Raw genomic sequence first — 24,176 nt, forward strand, 5'->3', positions numbered from 1 at the left:
GGGGGGGCAGTTGAGCTGTGCACTGTCTGTACCCGCAGTTTAGAGCTGAGTGGAGAGACACACCTGAGCCACACGTTGTTGGTTTTGAGCTTTTTAGCTAGCTAGTATTGTGCACAGTTAATTAGCGTTACGCCAGTACTGATAGGTGGATGGGGGTGCGCAGTTTAGTTCGGTAGTTTGGCTTGCTCGGTTCTGTTAATAAGGCGGGGCACCCCGCTTGTATAATAGTAGGGAAAACACTGACGTATTTACGTCATGAAATTAGCATATAATTATGTAATTTATTTTCCCGGGCAAACTATTTTTTACCGCTATTATCATGAACGAGATATGGCCCAGCCCTACTGAGAACAGACTTTAACTTATGAGAGATTGTCTAGAGCTTTCATTCAAGTTCACTTAAGAGTTGGGCTGTGTGGGACTTTAGGATGTGAAAAGGATTAAATATCCTGAAATGAACAGGAAAATGTATTAGTTTTCCAGGGGCTCTTAGCTCTACTTTGCAAGTTAAAACTTACCCTTTCTAGGTTAAATATGTATTACCTGTTTATTATGTGTACAACTATGTTGTAGTAGTGACAAAAAATAAAATAAAACTGGCCTGATTCTGTCAAATGTAATGGTGTGGGGGGGTGGCGCTCTGGTATTACCAAACTGTGCGTAGAGTTAAGCTTTTTTTTTTCTTTCTATAATTACTGAATCTTGAAGGAGACTAATACACTCTGGGTGGGTCTCACTGTTGGTGAATTAAAAATGGAAGAGTGAGGGAATAGAAATAATATGTGGCAGCCCTGGTTAGAGATGTTTCATGTCATGGATGTTTTTTTTTTTGTTTTTTTTCCCCATTACTTTCTGTCCTGTTTTCCTTAACCCACATCAGCCCTCTTCAGACCCGACTGTCTTTAATCTCCTCTTTGTTCTCGTAGCCTTATGCTCACTTCCATCACATTCCCACTTCCTTCTGTCCTCCTTGGGCCTTTCATTGAGTCCCTGTCATGACCATGTTTCCTTCAACTGCTTTGACAGTTTTCGGATCAGGCTAGACAGCTCGAACTGTGTAGAACTGACGCAGAGCAAGTCGGGCACCTGCATCAGTTGTACTCCCAATTTTGGAGAAGAGGAAGAAAAAAAATCTTTAAGAAACACAAACTAAAGATCTGCTACTGCCTTTTCCAATACTTCAACCATCTGTCAATGGCTCTTGTCAAATGCATTTGAAGCAGCATCTTTCTGACATTGAGCTGTGTGACGTGTCCTTGGCGGAGCCTGGTTGAAGTACATCATCTTGTTTCAGCACTCATTGCCCCCCCCCCCCCCCACCCACAAAAAAAAAAAGAAACCCCCAACAAAAAAAAAAAAACTCCTGAGTAACTAGTCCATCTGACTTAACTTTAGTCAAAAGGGCTTACTCTTTAGCCATGTTGCGCAAAGCAACATTTTTGTACCTTGAACCTAAACTTTGCCAAGACTGGGTAATACTAGCATGTCTTGGTAGATAGCAAGTTGATATCTGGAATTCACTTGATTCTTTTAGTTTGTTTTTTTTTGTTTTATTTCCCCACTTGAGTCAGTAGATTTACTAATCATGTCAAAATACTGCAAAAAGCCAAACACAGGTTCACTTCATTTATAATTTCTTGCCGTTTTTCAAAAACTGCAGAAATGTCTCCCTTATCCCCTCCATCATTTATGCTGTGTCTCCTCTACAGTCAGCACATCACATACCTGGATACACAGGAATACACAGAGGATAAATCCAGGTAGCTTTTAGCAGAACTGTTTGGCTTCTCTTTCTGATTTCATGCTGAACAAAGTTTACATCCAGTAGACAAGTTTCACATAAAACAGATTATCTATGGTACACATTATGTCCAATGCATTTAAAGTCTGCATCGTTTCCTTTTTTTTACCTGGAGCAGTTTAAATATCCTATAAACAGACAAAATGCCCAATAAGTACAACTAAAGAACATTTTGTTATGTATGTGGTCTAATGGTTCTCGTTGTCCTGTGAATGGTCTACATGAATTAGTTCCTATCTGCCTTGTTTAAGTTTCATAAATGGTAGTCGTTCTTTTTCCGGTAATATGATTCTCAGTAATTTCTTAACCCTAAAGCCATTGGATTGCTTTCAGAATTGCAATTTTAGTTTGACAGAGGAACCCACAAGTTTTTTTTCTTTCTGTTTTGTAATCCAATCATACAAAAAAATTTAAGCCCACAATGTTTTGCATAAAATGTTTTATATAATTCTCCTTGAAAGACAATACAATTTCCCAAGCAAATTCAATTTAAATTTAAAGTAACATGAAATGCATCTGTGAATTCTTTGTTGATTTCCCTATAGTTTGAAGTCGGATTGTAAAATAACACAAAAGCTATAGCATATGTTGTACCTTTATAGTAGTGAAACTTGATAATTCTCGCCTTTCTTTCCATCAATTGCCTTTTGGAACAATTTCAGAAAACTATTGTAAGAATTTCACAGATTAAACTTTGAATAAAGAAAATGTGAGATACATTGTGTGGCATACTGTCAGTGTGCTCCATCTATATAATAGAATAAAGTTAAACTCTTATTTACCAACCAACAAACAAAACAAAACAAAAATCCTAATAACTACTTATTACTATTATTAAGACAATTACTAATCTTTTAATTTACCAATTTGAATAATATATTTTGTTTAAAATGGTGATTATAGAATATATTCCATTCATTCAACCTTTATTTTTACAGGTTAGTCTCATTGAGCCACGAGGACTCATTTACAAGAAAGACCTGTTAAAATATTACAATTACTACTAATGTTTTAAAGGTATTGTTACTTAATTCCTTTGTAAACATATTAATCCATTAAAGTATACATAGACAATTTTCAGATGTCAAAAAACTAATAAGGAAAGAAAACTCTGGCAGAGGTATTTAACCATGTCAAAAATGGAGAGTCCATAAAACTGTCAATGAGTTTTTCATCTTTTAGCAGGCAAGTCTAGTCTTGATTATAGTCACAATATTGCATTGTTCATCTCAACAGCATTCACAAGTCATATAAACTCTGAGGTCTCGGCCTCCTGCCACATGATTTCTTTGACTCAATCAGCATGTTGTAGGTGTAAGCAGCAGTGAACAGGTGTTATCAATTTAATGACTCATTGTGCAACAGTCCTCATCCTACGTGGCTAAAATTACTCTTTGTTCCTTAGTTCCTGCAAAACTATAAAGTATTTGAATGCTGCATTGACGATAATGTTGCACATGTCAATCGGTCTTCAGTAAAATCTTAGAAAATGTAATATGTACCACAACATAAATGATCCTAACATTTGTGCCGGCCAGGTGCTGACAAATAAATGCAATTGTTACATGATCAGCACATGGTGAGTACCTCTGTGAAAACAGGTTGTCAGTTTCCTTTTTTGGAACATTTCACTATAACTGAATCAAAAATCAAAAGGGGATAGACAAAAGTGGTTCTACAAGCTCATGAACTGTAGTATCCAATTTTAAGAACTTAAGTCAAGATGGTTTTTATCTTCTGATATTTAAAACCTTTGAATTAGATCTATCAACATTTGACATTGCATTGAAATACAACTGAATTATGATTTCACTGTAACTCAGTTTGAATCTTTCAAATTTAGGGAAAGGGTTTTTTCAGGGCTGTGATGAGTACAGGCAATCTCTTGAGCTCTTACGAGCTTTATGGTAACCATCTTTCAGATCAGTAGCTCATGTATCATGTGCCATGCTGGAAGCCATCGACACATTCAGTGCGAGAACACTTTGCTCTACAGCCAGTGTGTCAATACCCAAGCAAGATAGAGGTTGCGCAGTTTGGTGGCAAGTGTGAAAGGACAGTGGGATCACAGCAAGGGAACATAATTGCCTGCAGGGTGGTCTCAATGGGAGAGGTGACCCATGTGAGACCTTACATGTCTGAAAAACATGTAGAGGGCTGGACACACATGCACTACTAATTCCCACACTTCACTCACAGCACATGCATGACTAACTGTATACCATTTTCTTGAGGTTTACTATTACACAAAGAGTTGAACCCCTTTGTGTCTGTGTGTTTACTCCTGCTATCATCTTTCTTCTTAGTGCTGTTTGCACAAAATGAACCAACCACACAAAAGCAAAGAGCTGACAGAGGCTTTTTTATATGGCTAAAAGATTACATAATCTGATTCTCAATGTGCTGTGTACACATCCTTGCTCACACTAACTTGGTTGCAGATGGGAGGAAGCAGCACACGTGCGCACACCATACTCTCACTGTCTCTTTTCTGCTTACTCAAACACACTTTGAGTCTGTGCAGACAGGCTATGCACACACAAGCGTACACAGGCGCACACTCTCCGGGGACACCACCCCTACTTTTGTCTGCAAGCTGGACCCTCAGTGCCCGAGGCACTGACGGAAAGACATAGAAATAGATCAGTGGATCTAGTGATGTGTGTGTGTGTGTGTGTGTTTACACTCCCAACTCCCACTTCTCCCCCCCTCCCCGTTCATCTTCCTTTTCCCCCCCCAATTCTAAGCTGCAAATTCAGCAGTCTGTCGCCTATATTCACAGCCTTGTGAAATCAAACACAAGCATTCTTTCCATCTTTATCTGCTTCATTCACCATCTAACAGAATGTGCAGCCATGCACATGACAGTCACCTGCAATGTCAAGAGGACAAACTTTTTTCTTACTTTTTCCTTTATGAGCAAGAAACTAAGACGCTCTCAGTGACGTCTCAGCAGTCTCACCTTCTGTTCGCTGAATTATACATTCACAAGTTGCAGGATTACATGCTGACTTTAAAAATGTCATCTGAAAAATACATCAAGTCACAAGGACATCAGCCCAGTCCCGAGGAACACTAAGATGAAATATCCTACTTGATGAAGCATATAAACAGGAAGTAGGCTGTTAACGTTAAGTTGTGTGTGCACATAAGTTACTTTACTGTTGCATTAGACTTTTCACTGCCTTTTCTGTTTATGTTTTGTCTTTTTTTATGTAATTAATATATATATATATTTGCATGTATATTGTCATGAATGTGGACTATGCTATACAAATACATTTGACTGTATGTCCTTGGCTCTGTTATTTCCTGTTTAAATATGTGAACAGAATTCTTGCAAGCTCTGTGCAGAGATCCTCGGTGGGGTGGGTGGGGGGGGTTGCTGCTGCCTTCAGTTTATCAGTGTAGACATTTTTCAGGCAGTCTCCTGCCCTCTGCCTCATCGTCCACTTCTTCACTCTGCAAGGATGAAGGTCTGAGGCCATGAGACCAGAGGACACTGAGAAGAGTAAGAGGAGGTGAGAAGCTAGCAGAGAGCATAATGGAGAATGACAGTGTGTTGGATTATGGCTGATTAACATGCGCTCTGCATCATCACCATGACGACCTGAAATAAATAATATACCCATCTGCGTCCTCTTAGTCCGTTATACATTTACACTCACTTCCTTTTTCTTTTATTTTCGCCTTTTTTGGAATTAAGTAGGTGTGAAGGACATGACTGCTTTGTATCTCGAATAGAATGAAAGCATTTAATACAAGCATGCATTGACCCATTTAGCAAAATCAGTCTGTCACAGAACAAAATTAATATTTAGTGACTGACAAGTTATTGGCATTATTTCATGTTAAATGCTTTTATACACTTCCTCATGTTTACTGAACCTACTTATGTCTAAAAATGTGGTTTAGAATGCCACTTGATGGAATATTTAAGGATTTTACACCTTTTTTTTTTACATTAACTTTAAATAAGGTTTTGAGGCAGTTTATCTATGAGGCAATCAGTGAATGGGTTTCAGAAACATTGCCTTAAATTTGCAGTGGTTTTAGTGATTTCATGTGTCATCGTTTGTTCATATCATTTATATGAACAGGACAATTTTCCCTGAAAATGATTGTCATATACATATTTTTAGAATCATTAGATATTGTAATGGAAACATCCAGCTTGCACAATATGGTTTCTCTGCTTCAGGTGTCCTATCTTATCCCTATTTATTCAAGGTTGAAGCAAATACAATATGGTATTCACAATTGCCCTAAAATAAGACATAGGCAATTTATAGTCATTTACACACACTTTGACATTTTTTAGGGCCTCTGCTCGGAGCCACACTTAACTCCATTTAATATGGGTCGGCAGTGAAACACCCCTCTCATACTTTTTTCCCTGCCTCAGCTACCCTTGCTTTTCTCTTTTGTCTAATGAAATGTTAAATATTTGTTACTTGGGGGCACCATTAAAATGTCCATCTTGCTGGTTAGATCTTCAAGTCCTGTTCTACTTAATGAGCTCTGGCTTTATTAGTTCCAAGGCAGTAAAATGGAACCATGCTGACTTTGGCCCACCTCTCTGTCACCTAAGAGATATGACATGTACACTTTGCCTTTGACTTGTCTGACTATGGTAAATAAGCCTTAAGATTTATACTCTGCAGTTCTTGCTGTGCTGATATAATGCACAGATGAACATATTTTTCAAGACTATAATTTTAGAACGGCTGAGGCCAGGTTATGTTGGCGTCTGTTTGAAATACACAAACGTGTCAGTGTATCAAGTTTTACCTTTTTACAGAGTTTAAGATTATACATTGTTCTAAAATTTAAAAGGGGGTGTCTTTTATTTTATCATCGTTATCCAATGGGCTTACTGGCAGGCAAAAAGGAAGTCCTGTAGTGTATTACAATCACATTTAATAGTTTTCATAATGTTCTGTTTTTATTTTTCCCCAAACAAAAATGTTTACACTCCCAACAAGTTATGTTTCTGGCTTTTGTTGCCTGTCTCAGTAACATTCATAAAATCTTCATTTCTTACCGCAATCTTTGGTCTGATTGTGAATGCAACCCAGGAGGGAAACCCAGACATCCCTTTTTCTCCAGCAGCACACTCCATCTCTTTCTGGGGCATCTAAAGGAGTTCTCAATCCAGAGAGTATATACATAGTCCTGCCATTCTGCCCTAGGCTCTCTTCCCAATAGGACACTCCCAGAAAAGCTCCCAAAGGCAGCATCCTTGTCAGATGCCTAAACTACCTCAGCTGACTCCTTTCTTTGAGAAGGAGCAAAGGCTCTAATCTGAGCTGCCCCTGGATAACAAAACTCTTCACTATCTCTAAGGCTGAGCCCAGCTACTCTAGAGAAAACTCACTTCAGCCACTTGTATCCAGGATCTAATTCCGTTGGTTATGATCAGTCCCTCATGACTATTGGTGGCATGGAGCATACATGGACCCCTAAATTAAGAGCTTTCCCTTTCATCTAAACTCACTTTTTACTGTGACAGACCAAGAAACACCCTTCAGTACTGTGGACAAGGCTCGGATCTGTCCATCCAACAATCACTTATTACCAAGGGTCCCAGTCCCAGACACTGGAACTCTTCATTTTGAAGCAAAGACTCATCCTTAGCATGAAGAGAACATTCCAACTTTTTTCTGAGTACAACTTATGGTTTTAATATTTTTTTAAAGCTCACTCACACCTCAGTTGCTTTACATTGAGTTGCAAGCTACGCCAGTGCACGATGAAAATCATGTCTTAACAATGTCAACAGATCCATATCATCTGCAAAAAGCAGCAACAAGACCCTAAAGTGCCCAAACCAGACACTCGTTCACAACTGTGCCTTGGGGTCCTGTCTATGAGTACCACAAACAGGATTGGACATGAGGGACATACCTGGCGGAGTCCAACCCATAAAGGAAATGAGCTAGACTTTGTGCCAGACTCAATTACAAGGATCTGTAAAGCCCATAAAATCAACCCCGGCACCCTATGCTCCCACAACACCCTGAACAGAATTCCTCAGGAACATGATCATAAGCCTTCTTCAGATCCACAAAACGCATTTAGACTGGAGAATCAAAAGCCCACGACCCACTTTGCATCTCTGCAAGGTTAAAGGCCTGGTCCAATGCTTCATTTGGACAAGGTCTCTACCCATTGTCAGTTGGTAGTTTTTAGGAGAAAACGATAGAGTAGAAAACTAAGTGTTTCAGCTGCTTCAGATGTCCAAGTATCTGTCATAATAAAATTATCTTCAAATATTTGAGGTTGTTGTACTTTTTGCAGGGCAATGAGATAAGTTTACTGTACTGTCAGTGTGGGTACAAATGCCTCATCAGTTTTCTTTATTACCTGCACACAGACACATTGGCAGACTGTTCTTGCTTCAGCAGCCACTTCTATTCCTAAATGAATTTGCCTTTTTTTTTCCTGTTCGCCTCGTGATTGCGTCCCCCGTGACTCCTATTCTTCCACATTTCTCTTTTCCACCTCTTCCACTGTTTCTTTCTCTTATTCATCTGCTCTTGCTTCAGTACCTACACACAATCATTCCCCTTTTTCACTTTCCCATCTCATCTTTTTTTCAAATTCTTTGTTTCTCTGACTCCCTTATTCCCCATCTCCCTTTTACACTTTTCAATATAAGCTCAGAATTAGGCATCATATTTATTAATCTGACTATCTTCTCATGCCCTCTATTGCTCTTACTGAAGAGAATGCATAGTTTGCTGATTCCTGTAAAGTGCCCTGCGACAACTTTGTTGTGATTTGGCGCTATATAAATAAACTGAATTGAATTTAATCGATTAATTTATTAATCTTTTTGCGCGTTTATGCTTATTTTTTTTCTTCAAGTATAGCTTACTCTGTGCATTATTCCTCGAAGATTTCCCAGATTCATATTATTAGTTTCTTATATAGTCTCAAATGTTAGACTTGTATATGGTAGTTTGTTCAAACAAATATTAAACAGTGTGTTAAAGATGTTTATTTTACATTTTATTAATGCTCACTGGTCCAACTAAGAGGGTTTTGAATTATACTAAAGTGTATATTAATATCATTTGTCAATAGTTTTAAATAACATACCATACTTGCTCTACCTCTTACTCTTTTAATGCACCAATGAGCTTTGTTTATGTGTAAAGATCCAGGTTTGAGAAAAAAAAATGTACTGATAAATTCTTAAGCACTCCTTTGTAATTTAGGTCAGTCCACTTTTACTGTGCACAGTCTCCTGGCTTGCTAGCCTGCAGAAACACTCTACATTTAGAGAAAGGGACTACTCTGTTAGTTTTGGGAGTGTGTTTTTGTACATTCTAAAGTCGCTGTCTTCTTTTCCTCTCCCTCTGTCTCGCCTTAGGGAGAGACAGTTACGTAAAAAGGATCTCGTCATCTCTGCACTTCTGATTCCCGCTGTTTTGCAAGTCTTTTTTCATACATTTCTTCTACCCATACAAACTACTTTTTTATGGTTAGTACTTGACTATCCTACTTGTTTCTGTTCTTTTCTCAAAATGTTATTACAGGACTCTCCAAGGAATTGCAGGTTGTGGATGTATATTGTTGAAATTACATGCAGTTGAGAAGGAAACGAGAAAATGTCACTTTTTACATTTTAAATTGCATTAACAGATCCATTGTTTAAATCACAAACCTCTCATAATATTTCTATAATTATGAGTATGTACCTTAATATAAATCCTTGTTAAAAGTACCGGTATATACTGAAGTGCAAAATATTTCAAAGCTCTTTTAAGAGACAGAATCAATTAAGTTTACATAATTCTGTATAGTTAATTTGAAAATATGTCAAAAAGCCTTAATTAAAATGCATCAATGAAAGATATTTTAAAAATTGTTTCATCACACAACCCTAATTTGCCAATGTTAACACCAATTAATTAGAACTTAACAACAAGTTCAAGTTTATTTTCATTTGCATCATATGTGGTACATGAGGTGGAACGAAATTATGTATTCAGGGTCACAGTTAGACCCAAAAATAGCAAAAATATATTGCATATAAAGAAACAAACAACAAAGAAAATCTAGAACTGATAGACTTGAAATCATGGTTGAGGTGATTATCAAAATGTCTTGCTTCTGAATTACCTACCTCATTTCTTCCATGTCTCTAAATTTGGAGCCTCTCACTTTTTGTATAGCAATGTGAAGTTGAGGGTTATGCTATACACCAATACAAAAATGCAAAGAAATCACTATATTTTAGGATTAGGATCTTGGTCCCATTAGAGAGTGAAAGTACTTCTCTTTCAACAATGTTGGAGAATCTAAAAAAAAAAAAGGTAAGTCAGGTCCTCTGGATGGATTCTTGTTGAAACTAGAAGAATCCATCCAGAGGACCGGACTCAACTTTTTTTTTTAGATTTTTCTACCTGGATTACTGAGCATGCATCAGGATATGGAGTGTTGGAGAACATCTCTCTCACTAACATTGTTTACCCAAAAGAACCACACTCAATGGCAGGAGAAGATTTTTAACTGGTATTTATACTTGCAAGGTCAGGTTTCAGAAGAGGTTACATAAATATACATATCGCATACATAGATGTATACACATGAAAACTAGTCATAGAAAAAAGCTACGAGACGCGTTAGCTGTGCGCTTTTCTTCTTCTCTCAGCTCCGCTGAGTTCAGAGTTCAGGAGGTGTCCTTGAAGCCAGCTGAAGTCTTCTTATGCAGCATCCTCTGTCTACCCAAACATATGGTTCATGGGCAGAGATGAGATAGCTGTGGGAGACAGGTTCGGCTTGTTTTGGGCTTCTTGTTCTCAGGGCAGAGGGGAGGAATGCTCTCAGTCATAGTAATAAAAACATCCATAACCTTTGACCAACAATTCTCTGACAACAGCATTTGCCCTGCTCTGTTAAACTTCGAGTGCTTGTGCACAGTGTTATATAGGATTCTAGAGACCTTGCATTATGTAATGATAGAATATTCCATAATGCGTGGATTTTCTCCGGGTACTCCAGTTTCCTCCCACAGACCAAAAGCATGCATGTTAGGCTGATTGGTAACTCTAAAGTTGTCTCTAGGTGTGAGTGAGTAAGTGAATGGTTGTTTGTCTCGTTTGTTTCTATGTGTCCCTGTGATGGACTTGCAACTGTATCCCACCTCTTACACAGTGGTAAATGGACATGGGTACCAGTGACCCCCAAAAAGGAAGAAGCGGGTAAAAGATAATAGATGGATGGATGAACTTGTCATTTTGTACCATTGTATTAAAATAAATGCTGATTAATTTGACAAAGGTCAAAAACTTCGCATAAAAATAGTGGAAACTAGCTTCATAGTTATACATTTTATAGTTTGACTGTTTAGTTTTCTGTGGAAGTGCAGCACACTAAAGATTTTTTGAAAGAAAAAAATCTGACTTTGTCCTTAACTTTTAAAAATGGACAACAGGAACAATGTCAGACATTTGAGTCAGGAGTGATTCATATTATGTGCGAAGTGAGTCAAAGACTTCAAGGGGCTTTTCTTGAGTTATGATGTCAGTTTTCCCCTTTTCATCCTGTTCACTTTTGGGAGGGGGTTGTTTTGATTTTTATTTTTTCCCCTCTAGCTTTCCCTTTTCTTTTTTGCTTCCGTTGCTGCTCCTTGTAAAAATCCTTGTTTATAAGATCCTGGATCATTTCCACTCCCTCAGTCCCCACTAGCAGTCGGACCTTGCACACTATATTATTGTAGGGTGACCATATTTTATTTTTCTCCTTCTTTGGTATTTAAATTTTTCTGTGGTTTCCAAATTGTCTTCTCAAAGACAATAAATTCCACTGACCTGATAAACATCTTATATAGATTAACATGGAAAGGGCAAAACCCAGGACATTGCAAGCTAAATTTTAATCCCACTTTTACTCAACATGTGACAAAGGCACCATTCTAGAATGACTTATTTCTGTTCAAGGTTATAAGGACTCTTATTATCAATACAGATAAAGTTTAGAGTAGTTCAGGTTTTTTTTTCTTCAATTGATTAATTTTGAAAATCTTTTATTTTCAGTGTTCATCGCACTATGCCATTATAAATAAATTAAAGATAAGTTTTATAAATATTGAAAATTTGAAGTTTAAGATTTAGAGGCTGTGTCTTATTCTTGTATTTTTATATTTTTTTTGTGTCAAAATTTCTATTCTTTGTTCTCCATAGCCGTTTGTGTGCATAATCCCCTGTTGCAGCACACCCTAAAGAAGATGAGAACTGATAATTAATTTGGTTGTAATGTAAAATCAGTGCGGGGCAAGCAAGAAGTTATAATCATCGTAATCAAACCTATATTAAGCTTTTGTCTCTATGTAACCTTGCATTACACTTTCTGCAACACCTCAATTTTAATCAAGTCATTGTATTATACAGCACAATGAGATGTTTCTTTACCACACCTTTGCCTTTTTTGTCTGCTTCTCCCTCCGTGTCAACGGCTGTGATGAATGGGAATCTGTAACATGTGCCGTCAAGCTTGGAGTGGGCAAATTTAATGTGCGCTTATTCCCCACTGTTGTTTTTGATTAATCTGATCTTTCTTCTTAATCATTTTTTAATGGCCGCAGACAGACAGTACCTGCTCGGGTTAGAAAAAACAACGGCCACTTGATATAAGGCTCCATATGCCGACACAAATGCCTCCAGGGACAATTTGTGTGGTTTTGTGTCTGTGTGTGAGTCTATGTTTGGAACGTTCTGAGATGTCTGAGCTTCAACTCCAGCTGAGGAAGGTGGCACCTTTAAGCACGTTGGCACAGGTACAGGATTTGTGTGTTTCCTCACGAATCACTTTGATTATACAGCCATTGGCTCTGTTTCTATGGTAACCCCATGCCCCTTTTCGGTTCACACGCTCAAACCACCAATCTCTGTCATGTGTAAGTTGGAGCTTATTGCTAATAGTGTTCTGTTTGCAGGTAGACGGACCTTCTCAAACTCGTACAAACACATCTAAGTAGATCAATTTGTGTCAATTTAAAAGTGTAGCAAGTTGCCACCACGATAGCCTTAGGTTTTATCCAAGCCCTCCTCTGCTGTGTGAGCGAGTTGGTGTGCATGTGTGTGTTAGCAGCGTAAGTGGGGTCATATTAGGCGTGCAAGCTGAGGTTGAGTAGCCTTGCCGCCTGCCTGCTGCCTCTTTGATGGGAGAACATCTGTTGGCTGTGATATGAAGCTGAGGATAGCTTTCTCTCTTCCTTTTCGTCTTTCCTGTCTCTTACCAATTCCCCAGCTGCTTAGCTTCCCCCCTTCACCTAAAAACCCTGTCCCACACCACCTGTGCAGTTTTAATACATAATTCATCAGCTAAAGTAACCACATCTAAAAGACTCAAATCTTTATCCGTCTTCTGCCTTTTGTGTTTGACACTAGTTGTGTATGTCCACTTTTTATTATATTTCTGTTTAATATGGTTTAATTGGTGACGTCTAGATGTTGAAATCTAGTACTGCTATTTGAATTGTTTCCAAGATTGGTGAGGGTGGGCCCTCACTGGTCACGAGACAAATTTATCAACATGCAGAAAACCTCAATTTAAGTTGATACAGACGTCTAGCCAGCACACCTACTTTGTCAAGGTTTCGGAAGGACGACTTTTAGTTTGATAGGTGTGCCTCAAGATTGTGGGGGGAAAAAGATATTTGCTTCCTCTTTTTACATGTTGCTGTTTTTAAGCACAACTTTATAATGGCGTTCTTTCTCTTGGCACGTGTTAGCTCCTTTGCAACTGGTCATAAAAGCATGACTTTTTAAACACACAAAAAACATCAAGCTGGCACATAACCAAGTACGTGTTTGTGACTTGCACTTTTGAAGAACCATGGCAGAACCAGCAGAGTGACAGCCGCCCCTTTTCACACCTACTGATCAACTCTGCTCTGTGACTACTTACCCTGCTGGCTCAGAGGAGCATTAGTGGTCGATTAGCATCATCCTGCATTTTGACCCAGTCATTTCACATATAACGGTAATGTGTAATGTGTAATGTGAACAAACTTGTTTTGTTTGTTCAATTCGGGCTGTATTTGGTGTTCTTGCTTTTATTAGAAGAAACTGCATTTTATTGTCACCAAATTCTATGTACTGCCAACTATACGAAGTAGATGAATGTCTCTGGGTATAACTGGTAGCAGTTCAAGAGGCCATGTGAGACATTTTTGATTATACAAGTGAACACTGTTAGTCCGCTGCTGTGTAAATTACAACCAAACAGATGAAAAATGATTTAGTCATAAATTTCTTCTACACTCTTCATTTGCGTTGTTTTATCTTAATGCAATAGATTCTGTTTATTTATAGCTACTTTTTTTATTGCAGTTGTCATGATAAGCCAAATGTAGCTCTAAATGTGATATACTGCTGCTGTGTGATTCAGTATTTTACTGTGTTGAAGTAAGCTTGTGTGTTGCTTGGCTTGATTTGTTAAAAAGTCCTCTTGTGTGGCCTTGCAGACCAATAACCAGTATCATAGTATATTATTCCAGGGTGACAGAAAATATTTTGCAGCCACGTTGTTGTCTGTTTTCCCAAGGTCATAGCCATGTCATTTATCTGCATGTGTGTGTGTGTATTTCAGTTGAAAGTAGCACTAGCATGGATTAGATATGACTATTAAAAAAGTAAAAAATAGAAAATAATGTAGACCACAGTCCTGCTTACCCCATTAGACCAACACATCAAAGCAAGCTATCAGTTGATGTGCAACATTATTGACCTTTCTTAACCCTGGAGACAGACTTTTATGGGCTTGGTGTTGCATTGAGTTGATGTCTTTTCACTTTAAAGTACAAAAACAACTTGGCCATTGCAGTAAGTCACTCAACCCACTGTCCAATCAAGATCAATAAAGACATGTTCTCACACGTAGGCAGTTCCATTTCAACTGGATGTTGTCAAAGAAACTGAAAAGCCCAAGCATTTGGTGACACATACAATCCAGTCATTGTAAAACAGTCAATAAATCAAAATGTGTGACCTGGTAACTTGTCTTTTATTTACTAAACCTTCATAGATTTACCTGACACCAGCCTTTCAGCACATTAGTCACTGGCAGTGAGTCATTTTGGTTTGAAAGGCAAAAATTGAAAAATGAGCATTTGCTTTTTTCAGCAAAATAGGATTAAAGAAAGGTTTGTTTTAACACTTTGATGTACCAAATTATTAAAATAGCTTCTTGGAAAGTAATACTTTTTAATCATTTGTATATTTGATCTTGCATTATCATATCAGACTTTAAGCAATAAAGTTTTATAGATATATTAGATATTACACATGTTTATCAAGAAAAATGTGTCACAAACTAAAAATAAGTTAATTACAAAACAAAATCAAGTAGACTGCATACTTGTAAATGTTTATGAATATGGAATATTAGAAAACATAAATTTGGTATTCATTGTATGAGACATCTATAGGCTAATCAAAAAATTGTCAAGTAGTGGAATAAATCAAGCTAAATATTTGACTAAAAATGTGTATTCAGATCATCTTGTTGCATCTGAACACTCAGATAAAAAAAAGGAGCTGCAATGAGGACATGGCAGAGTTAACTCCCCTGATACATGTGATATATAGCCTCCTCAATAACTTTTTGAGTAGGAGGCTAACGGCGAATAGTAGGAGGCTGGAATCATTTCCCAACATCAACACATACTGGTAGATGTTCTGTGTGGTGAAAATGTTGGTGAACGCAAACTGTTTAAACACCGATCACTGATGAAAACGTCTTTCTAGCATCACAGGCATGAAAAGAGTAATGAAGTCATAATCAGCAGCAGATGTCAATCAATTTTGTCGAGCGAGAGATCATACATTTTCAAGGATCTAATAATTATTTCACAATGAATATCTTTATTCTTTATCTTGCAGCAGTCTTAGCTGAATGCATGCAGCTCAAAAACATCACTTTGTTTTCTGTAACTGCAGAAAATATCATGAAATCTGATCGACTTCAAAACCATCATATCGTGTACATTTGAATAAGACGGTTCCTCAGGGGGAAAATGATCCACCTTATTTAACTGCTTAAAAATACTATTTTTAAAATATTTTTCCACAAAAAACTAATCAGTCTTTTAAAAATGTCTCAGCCAGAAATAAAAATATTAAATTTAAATTATTTTTATTTATTTTAACGTTTTAAGAGGTTTTTTTTTTTTTTCTTAACTCTACACTAGAGTACTTTTTAATTGACAAAATATTTATTTTACGGTAATTAAAAAAGCAACAACAATATTTTACTCCATTAGTATGCCCTCTGGGTCAACATCCACATCCTCTTCTGTTCTCCAGTGCTCAGAACTGATGCTTGGTTCTATTGGCCCAGGCAGAGGGGTTCTGGACCCCCTCCTCTGCACAGAGTCAAACCTCCTAATGGAGCTCAGTCTGCTCTTCCTCCTTTTTCTTCTTCTAAAACAAATCATGATCACCTTCTTCATCAACAAAGTCTGTCTGACTCAGACGGTTTTTCTCCTTCATGATTGTCATCTCTGTCTGAGAGATTCTGAGTCCGCGGTTCCATCCTCTGGGTCGGCAGCTCCTCCTAATGTTCAAAAATCACCTCATTGTTTTTCTCAAACACACTAAAACTGACTAAACTAAACGCTAAACACAATCAACTACACCCTAACTGTAAAATCCAATCACGCTAAATATCACAAATCTCTCAAACCTCATGACTCACTTCTGCTCTCGCTATGACTTTATCACGCCCAACTTCCACCTTTTTCTTCTTCTTCCTTTAGATTTTTTTGGTGCTTGACAAATGACTTCAAGCCTCCATCAGAAAGGAGAGGGAAGTTGTTTATCTGTTAGTTTGGGGTAGGAGGTGAAAGCAGAGCGTGATGGGCTTTTTGTCCCTGAGACTGTCCGTCTTTGCTGCAGCCTCTCGCTCTAACACGCTTCAGATGATGATTTTCAGAAAAAAGATGCAGTGTGGATTATTTATCATAACTCTGGTGTTATATGGCCTATCAACACAATTTGAAAACGGATGTGTAGTTCGAAGTCTGTATGTTTGACACAAATTTAAATTTAGTCTCTGAAAGTGCCGTTCCCTCTAAAGTCACTGAAATTGGTCATGTGATTATCACACGCCGGCGCGTCTATTGTCTCCGAAGGGAAGAAAAAAAAACTGTCCCGAGTAAGCAACGCCAGTCACTTGAATAGGCAGTGAAATTGCTGCCAGATATTGAGAAGGTAAATGCATATTAAAACCCAAGGATCAATGTTAATGTTTAAGTACCAGATACACCAGATGTTCTTTTTTTCATGTCCTCACTGATTAGAGCTGCGTTGGTGACATGAAGCATTGTATTGTCATGTTTGATCGGTGTTCACGCTGAAGATACAGTTGTAAAGTCTTCATTGTGGCTGTGATGAGGCAAAGTGTTTTTTGCTGAAGCAGCTGTCTGTCTTGTTGATCACTCCTCAACTCTAATGGTTTAGTCAATACAGACAACATCACTGAAGAACAGGAAATCCAGGGTCAACCACCTTCTGCTTTACAAACCAGGACCACTCATTAACATGACACCATCACAGATTTTTAATGAGCTCTTCCTCGTTTAGTACGCCAATCAAATTCTCCTCTAGGCCTAATTTACAGTGATAACTTCTGCACATTGTTTTATGAGGGTCACTTTTCGTCCTGAAATAGAACATAAATGCAGTGTCATGAAATCGGGTGAGAACATTGTTCTACACAAGGCTTGGGATTTACTTTCAATTTTTGCATCCATCTTATAGTATTTCTCTCTGATGCTATCTCCTGTTGTCATTTTCTGAGCAAGGCTTACTCAATTACATCTAACAAGATAAAATTAATTATAAGTAAATATGATTCCGCTTTATTCTTACATGTAGCTTTAAGCCTTTTGAAGTGAGTTACTAGAAAGGACTCTGAGCTCGAAGATCCAAATGAGAAAAACGTACCCTCGGTTGAATTAATGAACCGTTCTCACCAAAGGGATTAATCAGAGACATAATAGGGGCTAAATTGATTAAGAAAGTGCACTTTTATGAATAACATGGTCCTATTGATTTCAATTGTCCTCAAAGTGTGATTGGGTAATGAATTAACAATGAAGTTATATAAAACCCACACTAGATGGACCATTTTACCTTCCTTATGTTTGCTGTGTTTTAGCTAGTTTGGAACATTTGTATTTTCTGAACCCAAGGTGTGTCACAAACTGTGAAGGTTGAGTTACCGCAGCCATCATTGATTTACATGACATGGTACATGGTAGTACAGTATGGGACATTGAGCAAGAAAAATGTTCTCTAAGTTTATATTGGATTGTTAAAAATATTCTTTATGTGATGACCTAAGCATAAAGTTGTTAAATCTGATGTAAATTTGGAGTTTTAAGTGTATAATGTTTTAGTCTATATAACATATCTTTGCCTCAAGCAGAGGAGTTCGTTTTCAGGTGTCTTGTTCATGAGTGATGGTAGGATGGGGTGAGAGATGGGTCAACTGATCAGAGCCTCGCTCACAGTAATGGTGAGCTGTTCTAGGCTATCAAGGTAAAGAGAGAGCTAAGCTGTAAAAGGCAAAGCTTTCAATTTAATGGTCCATCTACATTACAACCTTCACTTACAGTCATAAGTTATGGGTCATGACTGAATCAATGAGATTCTGGGTACAAGTGGTTTAAACGAGCTTCCTTTGTTGGGTGGGCAGGGTCAGCCTTAGAGCTCTGAGAAGCTCTGTCATCTGGGGGGGGAGCTTGGAGTAGAGCCTCTGCTTCTTCTCATCGAAAGTAGTCTGCTGAGGTTGTTTAAACATATGATTAGTATCCTTCTTGGTTTCCCTCCTTCTGGAGGCTTTCCAGGAACATCTCACCAGGGAGAGACTCTGGTACAGACTCAGTAATTATTTGATGGGTTTTTTAAATTCTCTCTAGCTTGGGAGTACCTTGGGATTCCCCAGGAGGATCTAGAATGTGTCGCTGGAGAAAGGGACATTTGGATTTCCCTCTAGGACCTGTTGTCCCTGTGACCTGTCCACACATAATGAAAGGACATGAATGAGTAGATATTCACTACATTACTTTTCCTGCAAGATAATAAAACTGCTTTTCTTTTCACCAATTAAGTGCTTTATGAATAGTAAGTAAACTCAAAAGAACAAAGGAACTTCATATCTTGTTAAAAAGCAGTCATATTTAGCTTTTTGAAAGTTTTCCCCACTGCTTCAGTAAGTTAAACAGCATTTTGTGCATTAAACATAGTTGGAAAACATGTACACCAAAAGTTATTTTTCCCCCTTACAAAAGGTGCATCTTTTGATCTTCTCAGGGGCATCTTGTTTGCAGTCCAGGCTGATAAGAGATGCATTTACATTGCTACCATCAAGGCCTAAATGACACACCCTTAAAAACTGTAATGCTAAGTTGCCTTTTGCTCCACTATTTACTGTATGACTGCAAAGCTTCTCAGTTAAAGCATAAAGGACCTTTTGAAATGGTGGCCATAAAAGGATGAGCACTAAAATGAAACCCTTTTAGACAGAAGGTCACAAGTTGCTGAGCAATGTGCAATGTGTTTATCCCTGTCACTGTTCCACTGAATCAGTTTTCAACTAAGCCCTCCCTTCTTTTGCCTGTCTGTCTGTTGATTCATCTACCTGTGATCAGACGTGTGAAATTATGTCACGTTTTTGGTCTTCCAGGGTATTTTATGTTCTTCAAAACAAAAAAAGGTCACTAAGCCAATCAGAAGATCTTTTAAATCTCTAAGCAGAACTGAGTATCTTGAATCTTTTTTTTTTGTTTGTGTGTAGGTGGAGCATAATGTACTTTACACTCAAGACAGCCGGCTAAAGGAGAGAAGCAAAATGCAAATTAAAAGAAACTAGTAGAAAATCAAAAGTAAGAATAGATTCAGTCTCAGTCAGACACTCTTGAGTACCCTTTCCTAACTTTATTATGTAATTCTGATAGTCACTGTACATTCTAAGAGCAACCTTTTTCCCATCATCACATTACTCTGTCAGATTCACTTGTCACTCACTTGTTTGTAAGTGTGTTCTGTCATTTTACTGTCGTGAAGGTTGGCTTGGTCTCCCATTATTTGGAATTGTTGTCCTTTCAACTGGAGCTTAATTGCCTGTCGGTTATTCCCATACACTTCTCAGTCTCGCTGCTCTGCCCCACTTTCATTCTCTCATTGTCTGTGGCAGCTTAGTGGCTCTTGTGTCAGGCTGCAGTTGCGGAGCAGCAACAGAAACAGCAGTCACATACCTGCATTCAAGTGGAACAAACAGGATGGTTGGTTGCTCACGGAAGGTCATCAGCCCTGGGCACAGTGTAGATGTGTGCGTGACTTTGTGCTTTAACAAGAGATGAAGGGATGTAGTGTCTCTAATGGTTCACTAAGACCCCCTACGACTCCAGTTTACATATTTTTTTCTTCTTCTAATCAGCAGTCTTTTTGCTGTCTAGATTAATCTAAAGCTCACTACTCTTAATGCGTTTTATAAAGGCACAAAGAGAGAAAAATATGAGGGTTTTTGTTCCTACATTAAAGCTGTTGCAGAACCTGCCCTTAGCATTTGAGGTGCACAAATGCAAACTTTGAATACCGTTTCTCCTGTAAGACCTGTATGATTTTGTAAATGCTCTGTAATGTATTTGGGATACATTTAATGAAACACTTTGTTTTCAGTGTTTTATGAAGGACTTGCAGTTGGAAAAGTTAGATTTTTTTTTTTGGGGGGGTGGGTGTCATCTACACGTTTTATAGCTCTGACAGCGGTGCGTCCTTGCGGCTGTACATTGCGACCAAGCTAGAACCCACACACATGCTACCAGTTTACAAGTGCCGCAGTGACGGCCACCAGGCTAATGAATGGTGACACCTAATCTTTGTCATTCCTAATTGGTGCTGCAGGTTTGATTAAAAGCCGAGTCATGTCAGCGTTGTTGCAATGTGGCAAGCATATTTATAACCCAGCGTTGTGTATTCCTGGATTTGTAAGCGTGCTTATCATGTGTGCTTATGGGTGTATATGTTTATTATGCTAATATTGCACACACCTGTCTAATGCTGCAGAAATGAAATCCTGGTTGATCTTGGGCTTTGCGAAGCGTGGCTGCGTTTTTGCTCTTCATTAACCTTGCTTGCCCTCAATCCCCGAATTTCTACCGGTTTACTTTCTATCTTCTTTCCCTGCTTTGCCCCTTTTCTACAGCTTTTTTTTTTTTTCTTTGTTGCAGTTTTAAACTTCAGTTTTGTAATGTAATTTTCTTATTTAGAAATGGCTAGGCAAAACAGACAAAATATATATATTTATTTCTTGTGGCTGTAACCTTTTTGTCTTACAAATGTTATTTTCTAAATGAGTTGTCATTTGCACATGTACACATCAGTGATATGGGACTGTTTTAAGATAAAGCAATGTTTTGTGGAAAAAAGTGTGAAGACAGATTTATAAAGAGTAATACTATGCCATCTAATGAAATTACATTGAGAATACCTTGCAGTTAACGATTGATCTGAACAGATTTAGCTAAATCTTACTGAGCTATCAATGGGAAAAAAAAACTATCTCAGCCTTTTACCTTAAAGTAAACCTATCTTAAACAGACAGCAGAAATAAATGGCATCAAACAACTTGCTGTGGCTCAACAGAAAGTTGGAACATGAAGCACAGCTGCACTTTTGGACTTTTGAGTTCCTCACTCAGCCGCACCTCCTGTTCTACAGTGATTCATCCACAGGGAGTTGATTAGCTTCCTTTAATCCTGAGCATCTTGTGTTCCTACATGTGCTTAATACTATTACGCTATTGAAGTTGTACACAAACACGCAGCATTCTGTCTTAATAACCGCCCACTCGGTGTGCTGCATTTCTTGCACTTTGTAAACACACTCACACACGCACACAACTACTGATGTCCACACTGTTTGATATGTGGCCCAAGGCAAAGCGCTTCTCCCTAATGAGCCTCCTGCCCTCTGTTTTTCCTAGGGAGGTGAGACAGAACTAACCTTGATGCAGCTTAAAAATGATGCAACCTGCTTACTCACATAAACTTGAACTGCTGTGCTTGTGAAAGAATCTCAACGACTACATATTTTACCAAGTTTGTCGTACCCACCAATCCTAAGATCCTAATTTAACCATGTTCAGATATACGTCTGATGCAAGTTCACATTTTAAAATAGCCCCATGTGAAAGTGAGGGAAAACGCTGCAAAACGTCTGCCTTTAGTAAGCGTTTTTTTGGCAGCTCGGAAAGTTGTTGAAACCACAGGTGGTGCTATATTTGAGAAAGATGAAAGATCTGGGTTTGGACCGTGTCAGACAGAAAGTTAGAAAGTTGGTTCAGTGTTGTCAGAGTGTGGGTCTGCACAGTTTTCTTCCCTTCAGTAGTCTCAGGCTCGTTTAATTATAATGTGCAACATGGACAAATAAAAAAAATGCCTTCAGCACATTCAAAATAGAGAAAAAATACTTGAAGACCAGTGTCTCCACATCACTGGTTTGAATCATTTTATGTAGCAGAATATTACAAGGTTTTATCCAAGCACAGTTGTTGTATCTATTGTAGTGTACTATTGTACACACTACTATAATTATTAGTGTACTATTGGTGCTTAGCGTATTTCTTAGTTCATATCTTAGATTTTATTACTGTTTTCTTTACAATTTATTCTTTCGTTGGATGTAACTGGGACCCTGGGTACACAGTTTTGTTCCACCACATGTACCACATATGATAAGAGTGACGATGAATAAACCTTGACCTTGTATTGCAGCAGACTTGTGTAGTCACTGGCCTGTCTTTGTGTTGCAGATCTGGGCCAACTATGAGGAGAAACCAGTGGAGGAGGTTGTGCATGTATCTGAGGAGAAGGAACGCGTGACCAACTACAGACCAGTATATGTGACTGAAATCACCGACACCCTGCACTTCTACGCCCAGGATGTAGAGACAGGTACCTTGAGACTGTCAGTTGGATGAGTGCAAACATGTATTTGTGACAGTTGCAGAAGGAAGAAAACATCATGTGCACACATTGTGTTCTGTTATATAAACGAGATTTTCAACGATAAAACTGCTTCGCTGAAAGCAACTTTAAAGTAGAATCTTCTGATAAAGACAATTTGACAGATAATTCATGGAAATATCAAATCTGACTTCTATTATATGGTTCAGATTGCTGTGTAAATGTGTTTTCCTTCATACACTATTGGTTTATTTATCAAACTCTGCACTAACAATTATTGCTCTTTGTAAAGATGTGAAATGGGTGTTCCAACGTTTTCCCTTTAACACCAAACTGACTTCATGAAAGACAGAAATCTCACTCAGACACTGACTACTCCACTTGTTTCTGCATTTTTTCCACACGGACAAAAAGAACAAACACCCCTCTTGTTCCTACCCATAAATGACTGAAGTATTAAAAATATATAAAGCAGCAAGAGGTATTGTTTGGTATAAACTGGGGGCGTTTGTTTGCCTTAGTATCAAACCTCTTTTGTTTTACTCCAATGGATATTTTCATTTCAGGTTTATTTACTTAGTTGCATTGTACATTTTCAGTTTAACTAAGTCTGTTACCTATAGGTGTAAAATTTTCAACAACAAAAAAAATATATATATTTTTTTTTTTCTCCCCACCTATAGATAGTAACTGACTGTCATGACTGACACTTGATGAGAAACATTAAAAATCTTTTTTTTTTGTCCTTTTTTTTTTTTTTTGTCTTATTAGAATTAGAAACATTCTCAACAGTTTTTAAAGCTGTTTAAAAAATCCTGACATTTTAAGGGTACACTAGTCCCTCATTTATCACGGGTTTATGACGTGTCAGGCTGTAATCACACTCACCTGTCACTCCCAATCTCCCTCCTTAAATAATTAATTTAAATTTAAATACTGTAATATTTTAATTAAACAGTCAATACAGAATTAATTGTTTATTTAAAATATTACAGTATTTAAATTTAAATTGTAGAGAAGAGAAGTGCAGCAGGACATCAGAGGGATGTCACACAGCTTCATCTCTGCAGCACGGAGCAGAAATGTACTTCTTGATCAATTACACTTCAACAACTGAATAAAGAAGTTCTAAAATAATTAAAAATAACTTTTTAACATTTTTATATTTTGTGATTATGATGATTTTTATGATGTGACATACTTTGCATTTTAAGTTGGAAGACAAAAGTCAATCTGGACTGCAAAGGGTTAACCTTCACAACGCTGCAGCAGGAGAAATGTGTGTGGCAGAGAAGGAAATCAGCTGATCTGCTGCAGGACAGCACTTTCTTGCACTTGTGGGCTTCACACATGGTGCAAAATCATTTAAAATAATGTATTTTAAATAAA

At 37.8% G+C, this 24,176-nt stretch overlaps 1 protein-coding gene across 1 annotated transcript in view; it reads left to right on the forward strand.

Annotated features, from left to right (window-relative positions):
* The window catches only part of snd1 (staphylococcal nuclease and tudor domain containing 1), a 205,072-nt gene that overhangs the window by 139,811 nt on the left and 41,085 nt on the right, over positions 1-24,176 (forward strand). The window contains exon 18 of the mRNA XM_037696080.1: positions 22,634-22,775. Coding sequence (XP_037552008.1) covers positions 22,634-22,775 — 142 coding nt within the window. The remainder of the gene's footprint in view (positions 1-22,633; positions 22,776-24,176) is intronic.

Source organism: Nematolebias whitei, chromosome 22 (assembly GCF_014905685.2).
Source record: "Nematolebias whitei isolate Nwh7 chromosome 22, NemWhi1, whole genome shotgun sequence".
Taxonomy (NCBI): domain Eukaryota; kingdom Metazoa; phylum Chordata; class Actinopteri; order Cyprinodontiformes; family Rivulidae; genus Nematolebias; species Nematolebias whitei.